The 12,078-nt window shown below is 31.8% G+C and overlaps 1 protein-coding gene across 10 annotated transcripts in view; it reads left to right on the top strand.

Moving 5' to 3' along the window:
* LOC143247452 (ankyrin repeat and IBR domain-containing protein 1-like) overlaps positions 1 to 12,078 on the top strand; it is a 200,604-nt gene that overhangs the window by 139,979 nt on the left and 48,547 nt on the right. For 8 of the 10 annotated variants that reach the window (XM_076495583.1, XM_076495584.1, XM_076495591.1 and 5 more), the window contains one exon: positions 7,968 to 8,195. The exons of the other annotated variants lie outside the window; for them this stretch is intronic. In XM_076495583.1, the coding sequence (XP_076351698.1) occupies positions 7,968 to 8,195 (228 nt within the window). The remainder of the gene's footprint in view (positions 1 to 7,967; positions 8,196 to 12,078) is intronic. 10 annotated transcript variants of the gene reach the window in all.

Genomic DNA, 12,078 nt, shown 5'->3' with positions numbered 1-12,078 from the left:
ACCTAGTTAACATTACATAACTTGCATTGATGCAGTGCACATGCACTCATGTTACATATCCAGTAATATGAAACTGACCTGTAGTCTTTTCTGTCTTAGCTATGTTTTAGTGAACTAATATTTTGTAATATACAGTCACATTTCAATTATTATACATATATATATAGATAGATAGATAGATTATTACTATTTAGAAATAAATTATTAAAAGTATTTTTCTTAAAATATAAAATAATAAATAAAGAAATAAAGCAAACAATTATTTCTTCTAGTCACAGATTTTGGACTTGGTTTTGCAGAACATTAGTAGTTCAGCCTTTTAAAATTTTGCTTTTGGAGGATATGAAACAAAATTTTTTTTAGGTTTTGTGTATACAGTTGTGTAACCAAAAAATCATAAATAATTATACTGATACCATAGAATTACATTATAATTTATTAAGCTGAGTAACTAAGATGTATTTAGGTTTTAAAAAATATGGAACTTAGAGCAGACTAAAGACTCAACCTACCTTGAAATCTTGGTAACCTTTTCAGAGCATAAAACAGCTGAGAAAAATCTTCAGAGGACATTCTAAACTGTTCATTTGGTTATTCACATGTCATATATTGAAGTAAGTGTATATAAGGGACCATTTACAAAAATAGAAAGAGACAAATGGGGGACCACTGTGTTTGATTCACATCTCAACAAAAAATAAAAATTTGATGTTCTTATTTCATATTCTAGCTTGTCAATATTAGTAGTCTGAATACCTAATTTGTATGAAACTATAGACTTAATATTTTTGACATTGCTGACATCTAATTGTAAATAGTGCTACATTCAACATACCACAATACTGTAAGATTTATATTTAGGTATGTTTATAAAATATTCACCATTAAATTAAGAAATTAACTTGTATATTATATTAAAGTTTGAATTATAATCTACAGTTTGATTCCAGACTTATTTACATAAATTCATGAAATAGTGGTTCAATAAAATTTGGAATGCAATTCAACAAACATGATGCCATGGCCTTTGACCTCTGACCTGTTGCAAATGGGTTAAATTATCTTTAATTTTTGTCTTTTAATAAATTTTGTAATTTGGAACACATGTCCCACTACCTATGATAAGGTTTTCTACAGCATGTTGTTGTAATCTAGCATATACATTTCATTAAGTACTTTTCCATGTTATCATTAGACTAGTGACTTTGACTTGTATATTATCAACTTGCTAAATCAATTTTTATTTTTAAAAAGAAAAAGTGATTTTGTGTCATACAAATTGCACTTTCATATTTCCTTGTTTTTGATATATTCTGACATTCTAACACTCCTTAACAGAAGTCATACAGTAGTGTAATAGTGAATGGAGATGTCTTAGGGTCAATGATATTCCTGCTATTGTGCAACAGATGGTTGGTTTCATTCTAACTGTACATCCAAAATTTCTGACCTCCTGTTTCCTTTATCTCTGCTTAACATGCTCCACCTTTCAATAAGTTTCACCAATCTTGTTTTTGTTCTTGGTTTGGCTTCTAGTTCTCTCTTTGTAATAAGGATCTTATAGCTCCACCTACATCATTCACTTACTGAATTAATGATGACACATTTATGTGTCTCTTGTTTTTTCTTTCTTTGATTTTTTTTTCTGAATCTTGGTGTACCTTGCTGAATGAGCCTCCATCACTTGAGTCTTTTCTTTCAGCTTTGAGATCTCTTTCATTTCCATTCTTTTTTCTTTTCTCTCTCACTCTCCATCTTCATTCTTTACTAACCCAACTTCCTCAGTATCTGTTCACTCTTTACTTTGTTTTAGAGGCTTTACATCAAGACCCTTTCTTCTTTACTACAGAAACTGGCACATACCTGTTTTCCATCTTGCTTTTGATTTAATCTTCCATTGTGTTCAAATTAACTGTGTTTATGTGCTTAGTCAGATTACCTTACTTTCAGGTATTCACTTCCATTAGTCTTATGAAGAACCATCATTTGGCACCAAGCCTTTGAGGTAAGGTTTTTTGATATGATTCTTAGAATTTGGAAACTCAAAGTTAGATTGTTCTTCAACAGCCTTTACTGGTTTCTTTGGTTTCCAGATTTTCTTGGTCTTGGGGGATACAACAAGTTTCTCATTTTTGGGAGTCTTTTCAGATTTTCCCTTCTCATGTTCCCCAGCAAATGCATCTATATAATAAACACATATTAATAACACAGTGGTTTGGTAGTGATTATGTGTTAATGTACGTAATGTTTATGTAAATGTGTGGACTACCAGAGACATTGTTATTATAAAACCAAATTGGTATGTTTAAATACCAACATGGTACATTCATGTTACCATTCTACTACATTGTAACTACCTTCTGTTGGTTTCTACCTCTTCTTAGCACCTTGTTTATACCTTTCAGTTCCACCCAGAATACTTTCAATATATTCACTTACAAAAATAAATAAGAAATATCTAATATCATTGATACAACATTACAAATTAAAAATCATTACAAACATTTGCAGTGCAAATATGGTTGCATCTAAGTTTATGTCAAAAAATGAATACTTTGTTTCATGCATTATGAAACTCAGACAAAATGGATGCATGACTTACCAGTGATGTCATTATATTCTCTGTTTTACTTTTGTCTTCAATACATTTCAAATTTGGCTATGTTATATTTTAAATATTTTAATTGCTATTTAATAGTCCCATATGTTGTGAAGTAACATTCTGTTCTACGTTTTATTCACACATTACCAAATCACTACCATGTCACTACATAATAAATAGATAGTGTGCTTGCTGGGTTCCCCATCCTTTTACTCCTTTTTTTACATTTTCTCCCTACCTCTCAAAGGGTTGATCATCATGGATTGTAGAAGTGGCTTGTTTTTGAAGCCTCCTCTTGGCTCTGATCTGGTGAGAGCTCAGCTATCTCTCTTTGCACACTTGTGGACTCCATTTGACTTTTTTTTCTCTCTCTCTCTCTTTGGGTCACACAGACTCTTTTTACATGGTTTTTTCTCTTTGGGTCACACAGACTCTTTTACATGGATTTTTCTTTTTTCTCTTTGGGTCACACAGACTCTTTTACATGGATTTTTCTTTTTTCCCTTTGGGTCACACAGACTCTTTTACATGGATTTTTCTTTTTTCTCTTTGGGTCACACAGACTCTTTTACATGGATTTTTCTTTTTTCTCTTTGGGTCACACAGACTCTTTTACATGGATTTTTCTTTTTTCTCTTTGGGTCACACAGACTCTTTTACATGGATTTTTCTTTTTTCTCTTTGGGTCACACACACTCTTTTACATGGATTTTTTTTTTTCTCTTTTGGTCACACACACTCTTTTACATCTTTTACATTTTTTTTTTCTCTTTGGGTCACACACACTCTTTTACATGGATTTTCTTTTTTCTCTTTGGTCACACAGACTCTTTTTTTCTTTTTTCTCTTTGGGTCACACAGACTCTTTTACATGGATTTTTCTTTTTTCTCTTTGGGTCACACACACATGGATTTTTCTTTTACATGGATTTTTTTTTTTTCTCTTTGGGTCACACACACTCTTTTACATGGATTTTTCTTTTTTCTCTTTGGGTCACACACACTCTTTTACATGGATTTTTCTTTTTTCTCTTTGGGTCACACACACTCTTTTACATGGATTTTTTTTTTTTTCTCTTTGGGTCACACAGACTCTTTTACATGGATTTTTCTTTTTTCTCTTTGGGTACACAGACTCTTTTACATGGATTTTTCTTTTTTCTCTTTGGGTCACAGACTCTTTTACATGGATTTTTCTTTTTTCTCTTTGGGTCACACACACTCTTTTACATGGATTTTTTTTTTTTTTCATACTCAACCCTCCTTTTTTTTTCCATTGTCTTTCCACTTTAAAAGATTTCAGACACCTTATGTAATTAAAGCAGGCTCTTTGTCTACTTGTTGTCATTATTATATATCATTGTGTATGTATTATTGCACACACATACCTATATATGAGAAGTGATGGAACTCGCCAAAGGACCACAGATATCTTACACGGAAAACTTCTCTTTCTCAACATCTGCATCAAATAGAGAATACAGAGTTATTAAGCCCATCTGTCCCTTCTCAATACCCACTGTTTAAATAGGTTGCTTTTGCTTCAACAGCATATATACATTTTCTCTTCAGTGCTGTACTGCTCAAGAAAAAAAAAAAGCACAGATGTGTGCCCTGCCCTTACATCTGGTTAGTGCCTGCTGTTCAATATTCAGGATTATTCATGGGATATTATTGTGAGACAAGTGGGATTTGCACAATACACGTTTAACAATATACATTACATGCAATAAACTGAAACAAGCATAGATATTAAAATATATGTATAACAGTAAATTCATTACACTTCACTCTTTAGAGAATTAAAAATTAGCATTGGACAATTTTTAAGTAAGATAAAAATATAGACACTGATAACAATATATTAAATACAACACATTGTCAAAAAATTATACAATTTCACATATCATGACAATATATAACACAATTACTAAAAATAACCTTATGATCTTAAAATTCCATAGCATGTGAAAGTGTTTAAACACTAATGTTAACTTTCTGGCTTCACACAATCAATAATCACACAACTGACGTGGTCTTCAAAAGCTGAGATATATTTCAAAAAGCAACAGGAAATTTCTGGTTAGGTTTTCCAAATTGACATGCATGATAACTTTTATAAAACTGAGTAATATTCTGCCTAATTTTTAGCCAAAAGAAATGTCTCATAATTTTATCACCTTGTTTTTTGTCACCTAAATGACCTCACATGGAGATTTTATGGGCAGTTTTCAATATTTCAGAATGATATTCCTTTGGAACAATGATTTGATAAATTATAGTCCAGTTTTCTCAAGCTGGTACTTTTGATGGTCTCCATTTTCTCATGAACATCCCATTAATGAAGAAACGACCATTTAGAACTTTCTCCAGTTCATTTTTTTAAATGTGTATTTAAAAAATCTGCAGATCCTTTTCATGCATGGTGATCAGTTTACTTCTAGAAAATGAAACTTTGCCAGGTGAACTAGATCCATCACATCTCATTGTCACTCACTGAAAAATTGTCAGTGTGACAATCATTCACAAGATCCCTATCAGATACAAAAGAATGTCTGACACAAATTTATAATATCATCATCTGAACAAGTATATACCATTTATTTTGGGTGTAATTTTTTTGTCTGAGCTCGAGTAACAGCACATGAGGGAAACATGTCTGTATTCTCCTCAACAGCAACATTGTCCTTAGATGAAACAGTGGTTATCTTGCTAACCACCATGGGTTTGGCAACAACTTTTCCCCCAACCAAGCTGTTTCTCGACAATAATGATATACCCTTAAATGGCAGGGTAGGTCTTACTCAAACTATAAGTGGTCCAGAAACTAGGGCTTATGCTGAATAAATATTATGAAGAGGAATATTAGCAGGGCCACCCTCAACATACTGAGCAATAACAGACTCACCAGTGGCAGAACTCAAATATAAGGGCACAATATACCCTGTGACAACAATGATTGAATCGTCCCAGTATCATGTAAAATACGTATAGGTGAGGGACTAGCAGTATCATTTGTCAAAGACACAGAACCAATGGATACAAAAGGTCTAACTTTCTTCCAAACTACATCAGTCTTTTTTATCAGAGGCCAAATCAACAACATGAGATGATCTGGTGAAACTACATTCATGTGTGGGCATGAATGCCCTGAGTGTTACCTCCTCCTTTTTTTCTTTTTCAGACTCCAATAATTGGACATTACATGACCAGGTTTTTTTACAGAAATGGCAGACAAGCTTTGGTGGTTTTGATCAAGTTTGACTGGCTGAATATATCAAAATAGATAAGTTGGATTTTGAAGAAGAATCCTCAACATTAGGTACAGGTTTTTGCTGACCTGGCAGGAATTTCTTTAATTAAAAGTGATTTTGTGTGTCAAAGTGTAATCATTGGAAAGGCAGCTGCTTCCTCTAGTGTTTCAACTTTCTTTTCATCCAAACAATTTATGAGTCCACCACTTGTATAGCATATAAATTCCTTAATTAGACATTATTATCTTAATAAAGAGGTTTGTTTTATATAAAACATTAATGATATTAAAGAAATTAGCTTAATTCAAAAATTATTTGAGTTTAAAATTGAATCAATATTTGTATTGTCATAATAAATTTAATATACTAGGTCAGGTGATCCCATAGTATTTCTCTACTTTAGGCTTCTTGTACCCACACTCACTGCACACTACACTTATAAGGTTTCATAAAACAACCACCTCACAGCTCTCTTGCTGTAATGGGCAGACAGTAATTGAACTGTTTTATCTGGATAAAGGCATTTTGACTTCTGTGATTCCTCCTGTTTTGTTTACATAGGTACCTAACCTATATAATGTTTTGCAGTTTCATATATTATGATATATAGTGGTTTAGTAATATATCACAGACATAAATAAGATGGTCAGAGAATTAAATATTTTGGTGTGGGAAAAGTCAGGGTATTTCATTCCACTTGAGTTGTGCAAACAGTTATGTAGCTTATATGAATAATGTAAATTTTGTGTTGCTTATGTGAATAACATTGATGTTATGCAGCTTGTATGAGTGATGTAGATATTATGTGTCTCATATGAAGAATGTTAATCTTATGTAGCTTACTTGAAGGAGGTAGACATTATACAACTTAATTTAAATTAAAATGTAGATAAAATAAATTACAACTTGCAAGTAGAACATTTTATATGAGGTATATCCTTCTCAGAGCAAATACGAGAATATATACTTTTGAATAAACTTAATTAGATTAATAATTCATTTTTAATGTTAAACATGCATATAACTTAAGGCTTAACTTTTAACTTGAGACTATATCCAGAAAAAACGATCAGGTTGGTGCTAAAAAAAAACCTTTGACTTTATATTAATGGATTTTCCATTACAGTGCATGTTTAAAATGGTATGTTTTGAATGCTTAGCTGCATTAAGGACTAAAGTATCGTACTTCATGAGATATGTTTTTCACTGAATTTTGAATCTAAGCTGAAAGCTATTTCATCTTTTTTTTGTTTTCATGAACAATTTGTAGGCCCAAGATTAAACCAGAACCTTGTATGTTAAAGCCAGAAGCACAAGTTTGAGAAAAATTTTGTTCATTTCAGACATTATGGGACATACTTTAAAGATGATCACTCACAGTTTTAAATGTTTTTAAGAACTAATGTTTATTACACAGGTAAACATCAAGTAGTGGAGAATAGGGGTCATTGAGTAAGTTCTCAGTTTAATTTCTTCAGTAGACTTGGCCAGGAATTCTTATCATTTTAAAATGAATAAAATTAATAAATGTATAATTCATACTTTTAATAATGGAGTGTTATATATACATGTCAAACAAAATGTGAAATGCAAAAATCTTGCTTTATTTAAAAAAAAACCATTGTGTGTATAAGTATGGTACAATGGTAGTTTTCAGACTTAAATCTACATCAGATAATAATTAAATGCTATGCTATTAATACCCTAGCAAGTGGCATGAATTTGTGTGTAAGGTAGAAATTTTAAATTGATCAATTGTTAAGTTCTTATTTATGTCATATTTTTATAACACATATTTTTTTTCAGTAAAACTTTTTTCTTTGTTGTAACTGGGTTTAAGTACAAATGTGTTCATTCTCAAGATAGATTGTATAGGTATTAAGACTTTAATTAAAAGAAAGTACAGAACAACATTTCAACCTTTATAGGTCATCTTCAGGTTAACGTTAACCTGAAGATGACCTATAAAGGTTGAAATGTTGTTCTGTATTTTATTTTAATTAAAGTTTTAATACCCATACCAACCATCCTGAGATACAAGTTAGAGAATGAGCAAGACCTCAAGAACGTCAAGTGGGTTTCTCTTCATCATGAAATGTGTTCATTACCAGCATGATTTAGAGGAAGCAGCAGAAAAACTTTCAGAGATGGTGGCTCGTCCATACCTCAGGACTCCTCGTGATAAAATCATACAAACTACAATCTACTGTCGCCGCAAACGTCATGAGTTTGTTACAGCTGTTTCTAAAGGACTTATTCCACCAGAAACACCACCAAGCCTCCGTCGCACTAAACATAGACGTTACCCAGGCCTCATGGGCATTGATTCTGTTGAAGATGTAAGTATATTAAATAAAGATAATGACTGATGTCAAATGGTTGATGGTACTACTTTTGTATCAACTGTACTTCTTATAAGGATATTAAGAGTTTTATTGCAGTGATTTTATTTAAGAGATTAATATAATTTATGACCATTCTACATAATATGTGTTATTTTTCTTAAGGTTATGTTTTGGCATCTTTACTAACTAGATCAGTAAGAGCACATACAGATGTGCTCTTCTGAAAGTCACTGTGCAGTTTTGTCTGTTAATAAATATATAAGTGACTTTCCAAACACCGTGTATAAGAAACTACTATCAACAAACACAAAAGCTATTCCTAAAGAAATGTTTTCTTAATTTTTAATGAGTAGGTTAAAAAATGGAGGTTATATAGCTTTATGAATATATCATTTTCATTTTTTCAGAAATTAAAAAAATTAGGATATAGGTAATTATCACTAGAAACTGCTTAACACTCTAACAAAATCTCTTGGTGGATATCTATTAAAATCTTTAGAAAAACTCAAAAATCTGCATAAAAGAAAAGAGCTTGACTTTTAAATACTAATATACAGTAAGATAAACAAAACCAAAATACTCAACCCACATGCCTCATTTATGTCTTTAAACCCTGAGCCATTACATGATTTAGTGACAGAAAAGACAACTATCTAATTCGGTATTTTACAAGTAAAATCACAGTTATCATTCCTACAATAAAACTCACTTAATGACCAACTAGTGAATCTAGTCTCTTTCACACCTAAATTAAGAAGTTATGTTGCTTACTTAAGCAATCATCTATGTCCAAAATAAACACAGCAAAAACAATTTTTAAAAATTTTACTTATTAACTAAAAAAATAACAAACATACTGTACACCACACCTTTCTTGGATGACTGTAATTCTGAAACTATCAAAAAGCAAATTAAAGCACATCAATGAAGAAATTGAACTTCATCCTTACTCCACTAAAACCATTTGCCCCATATTACTATCAATAACATACAGAAAACCAACTTTACAAAACAGTACAATGAAACTAAATTAATTACTCTAACTCTCTGAGAATGGGTGAAAAAAAGTGTGCATGTCACAACCTTTTCCCAGAGTTACATTTGAAAGTTAATTAAGCAACTATTAAGGTAAATGTAGCAACAAAGTATAGTTTATAATTGAAGTTTTAATATTAAAAGTTTTAATTTCTTAATTTTAAAAGGAAATATTTCAATAAATTTTAAATTTAACTTCTCTGTATCAGATAACATTTTTTTGCTCCAAATTGATTGTTTTAGATTTATTATTTGCTTTTATATTATCTTCTATGTTTTGGAGGAATTACACACTTATACCTTACGTGGTTTTTTGGTAAAATGAAATTTGTAACCTCTGATCTTCTTGCTTTACAGAAATACAAACCAGAGAGAGTGAAACTCACATGCACACCCTTTCAAAAATGTTAGTAATTTTCTAAGACATTTGCTGTTTGATCAATTTTAACATTGCAAGAAGAAGTTTTCAATTTACTGAATGGGACAAGGCTAGTAGCTTTTGGAATAACCATTTTTGAATATTTAGTTTCCTATTCTTTGTTTTCAGATGTTGAAACTCTGCTTGATCAGATTTGTGAATTATTTAACCAATTTGTTTTAGGACATTCTGTTTCAATATTTTATGTTCTAAGTTGCATATTTAAGGTTTTAAGAATAATTTCTGAGGGATCATTACAAAAAATTAGCATTACAGTTTGTTATAAACATCTATTGTATGAGTACAAATGCTTGAGAAAGCCACTAATTCTGAGATAGGTACTAAATTTCTTGTTTTTTATTGGTATTTTTATTCATTCTTATGAAGGTAACTAAAATGTAAAAATTACAAACATATTAGGTTACATAAGAAAATTTTTGTAAACGAAGTTCTTGAATATTATGCATTCAGCATGAGCATCTGCTGGTAACTTGATCCTTTGTTTCTCACAAAGCTATTCCACATAATAAACAGATATGACCTACTATAATAGAGATTTAATGCAACTGTAATGAAATAAAACTAAATGAAAATATTACTTTCTGAGACAATTACTCACCTCTGTACAAAGATCAGCTATTTTCCTCGTGAATCATGCTATTCTGATTTAGATACTTGCATTCCACCAGCTTTATGAAATTCCTTCCTAAAATATTTATGATAACACATGAAATAGCATTACTGTAGCATATCACTCCACCAACAGGAGTTTAACACACTTTCTTTGCAAATATTTCTTCTACAATCATGTACAGCAATCTTCATTCTCTTCCTCAATACAGTTGTGTAGACTAATAATACTAAGACATGTCAGATTATTCATTAACTTTGCTTTATAGTGTATCCTTAATAGAAATTCACAATTCAGTGTGAATTCTTCTTTTTAGGAAGTTATGATAATTCAATTCACAATGACAAGTTTATTTATTCAAGAAGGTCTTTGTTAGTGGATGGCATTACAATCATTATCCAACATATCATTTGTACCTTCTTCTTTTGTTCATGCTACTTGTTTCTCTTCTCAGGAGTTTGAAACTAAAGGACAATATGGAGCATCTTTTTCCAACTTATAATTTTGTATTTTGTTCTCTCAGGGGAGTAAGTTCAGACCTCTTCAGGTTTCCAAAAACTAATTTCACAGTTATATGTTATTCTTTCCCCATTACTTATGGCACTTCTTGTTCTCTTCCTCACAACCCCTCTCCTTATTTTTTGTCTTTTCTCCCTTTCATAATATTTCTATTCATGCTACTTCCTTCCTAAAGCAGCTTTCTGCTCATAACACTATGCCATTTGCAGGCATACAGTAACTCTTTTTTTTTTCTTCTAAGACATTCACTTCTTGGAGTAACTTTTGTCAGAGTGGGGACAGACTCTGTAAGCTGGTATCTTCAAATTCTCAATTTTCCAGCCTTTGTGTCTTCCTTAACATCCTCCTTAGGTACCTCTTCTGTCGTCACTTCATGGCAGAAATACTCCACCATTTTTCTTGATGATTTTGTCAAGGATATCCAAACTCTTCTTTTCTCTTCCCTGGCCCATTCTACCTTATTAGTCCATTCCCTTCTTAAATTGATTTATTTTATAAGAGATAACTTGCTGTTCCATGTGTGACCACCTTTCTCCATAACCTTTAATTTGCCTCTTCTTCCATCAGGAGGTATATGGTGTTGTATCTGATTCTCTGGTATCAGAGACTGAAGCTGCATGCCATCAGTTTTTCGTCTTCTCTTTAGTATGACATTTAACCTAATCCTCAACCTTACCCAATATCAGGCCTTCCTTTTTTTGCTCCTCTTCATTCCATATTCACACTAACAGTTGGTGGTTCAGGCTCCATGCTAGCCTGTCACTCACAATTTGCCCACATGTAGCCATCTTTCACTCCATATTCAACCTCTGACCTTTTAACTCCTCAAATTCAACCTACTTCCCTTGTCTGTATAAGGCAGTCTCTGATATGTTGAAGAAACGAGCCAAAGAGTGACTACAACCCTTCTCTAGTCTATTACTTTCATCTCTTTATGGTCTTCCCAAAAAGACTGGGGAACAATGTCAGATCATCAACCTCTCTTCTCACAATCATTATTTGATCAGCCCTGACATTTGGTTGGAGAATTCCTTTTCTGTTTGTCTATTCAGCCTGACCAATGGATGACCAAAGTAGATGTGTTGGATGTGATTCCACACATTCAAATAGCCCATTTTCTGATGTTATCTCATGTTTCTTTATTGAGACTATGTCTCTAAGTTCAGGGTCTTACAAATCAAAATAGTGCCATTCCCACATGTTTTCATTTGAATAATGTGAGCATTCATTCATCATATACATTAATTATGAGTGTGTTTCCACTTTTATATGGA

Source organism: Tachypleus tridentatus, chromosome 3 (assembly GCF_004210375.1).
Source record: "Tachypleus tridentatus isolate NWPU-2018 chromosome 3, ASM421037v1, whole genome shotgun sequence".
Lineage (NCBI taxonomy): Eukaryota > Metazoa > Arthropoda > Merostomata > Xiphosura > Limulidae > Tachypleus > Tachypleus tridentatus.
Note: the sequence above shows the minus strand (reverse complement) of the source record. Positions and strands in the feature narration are given on the sequence as shown.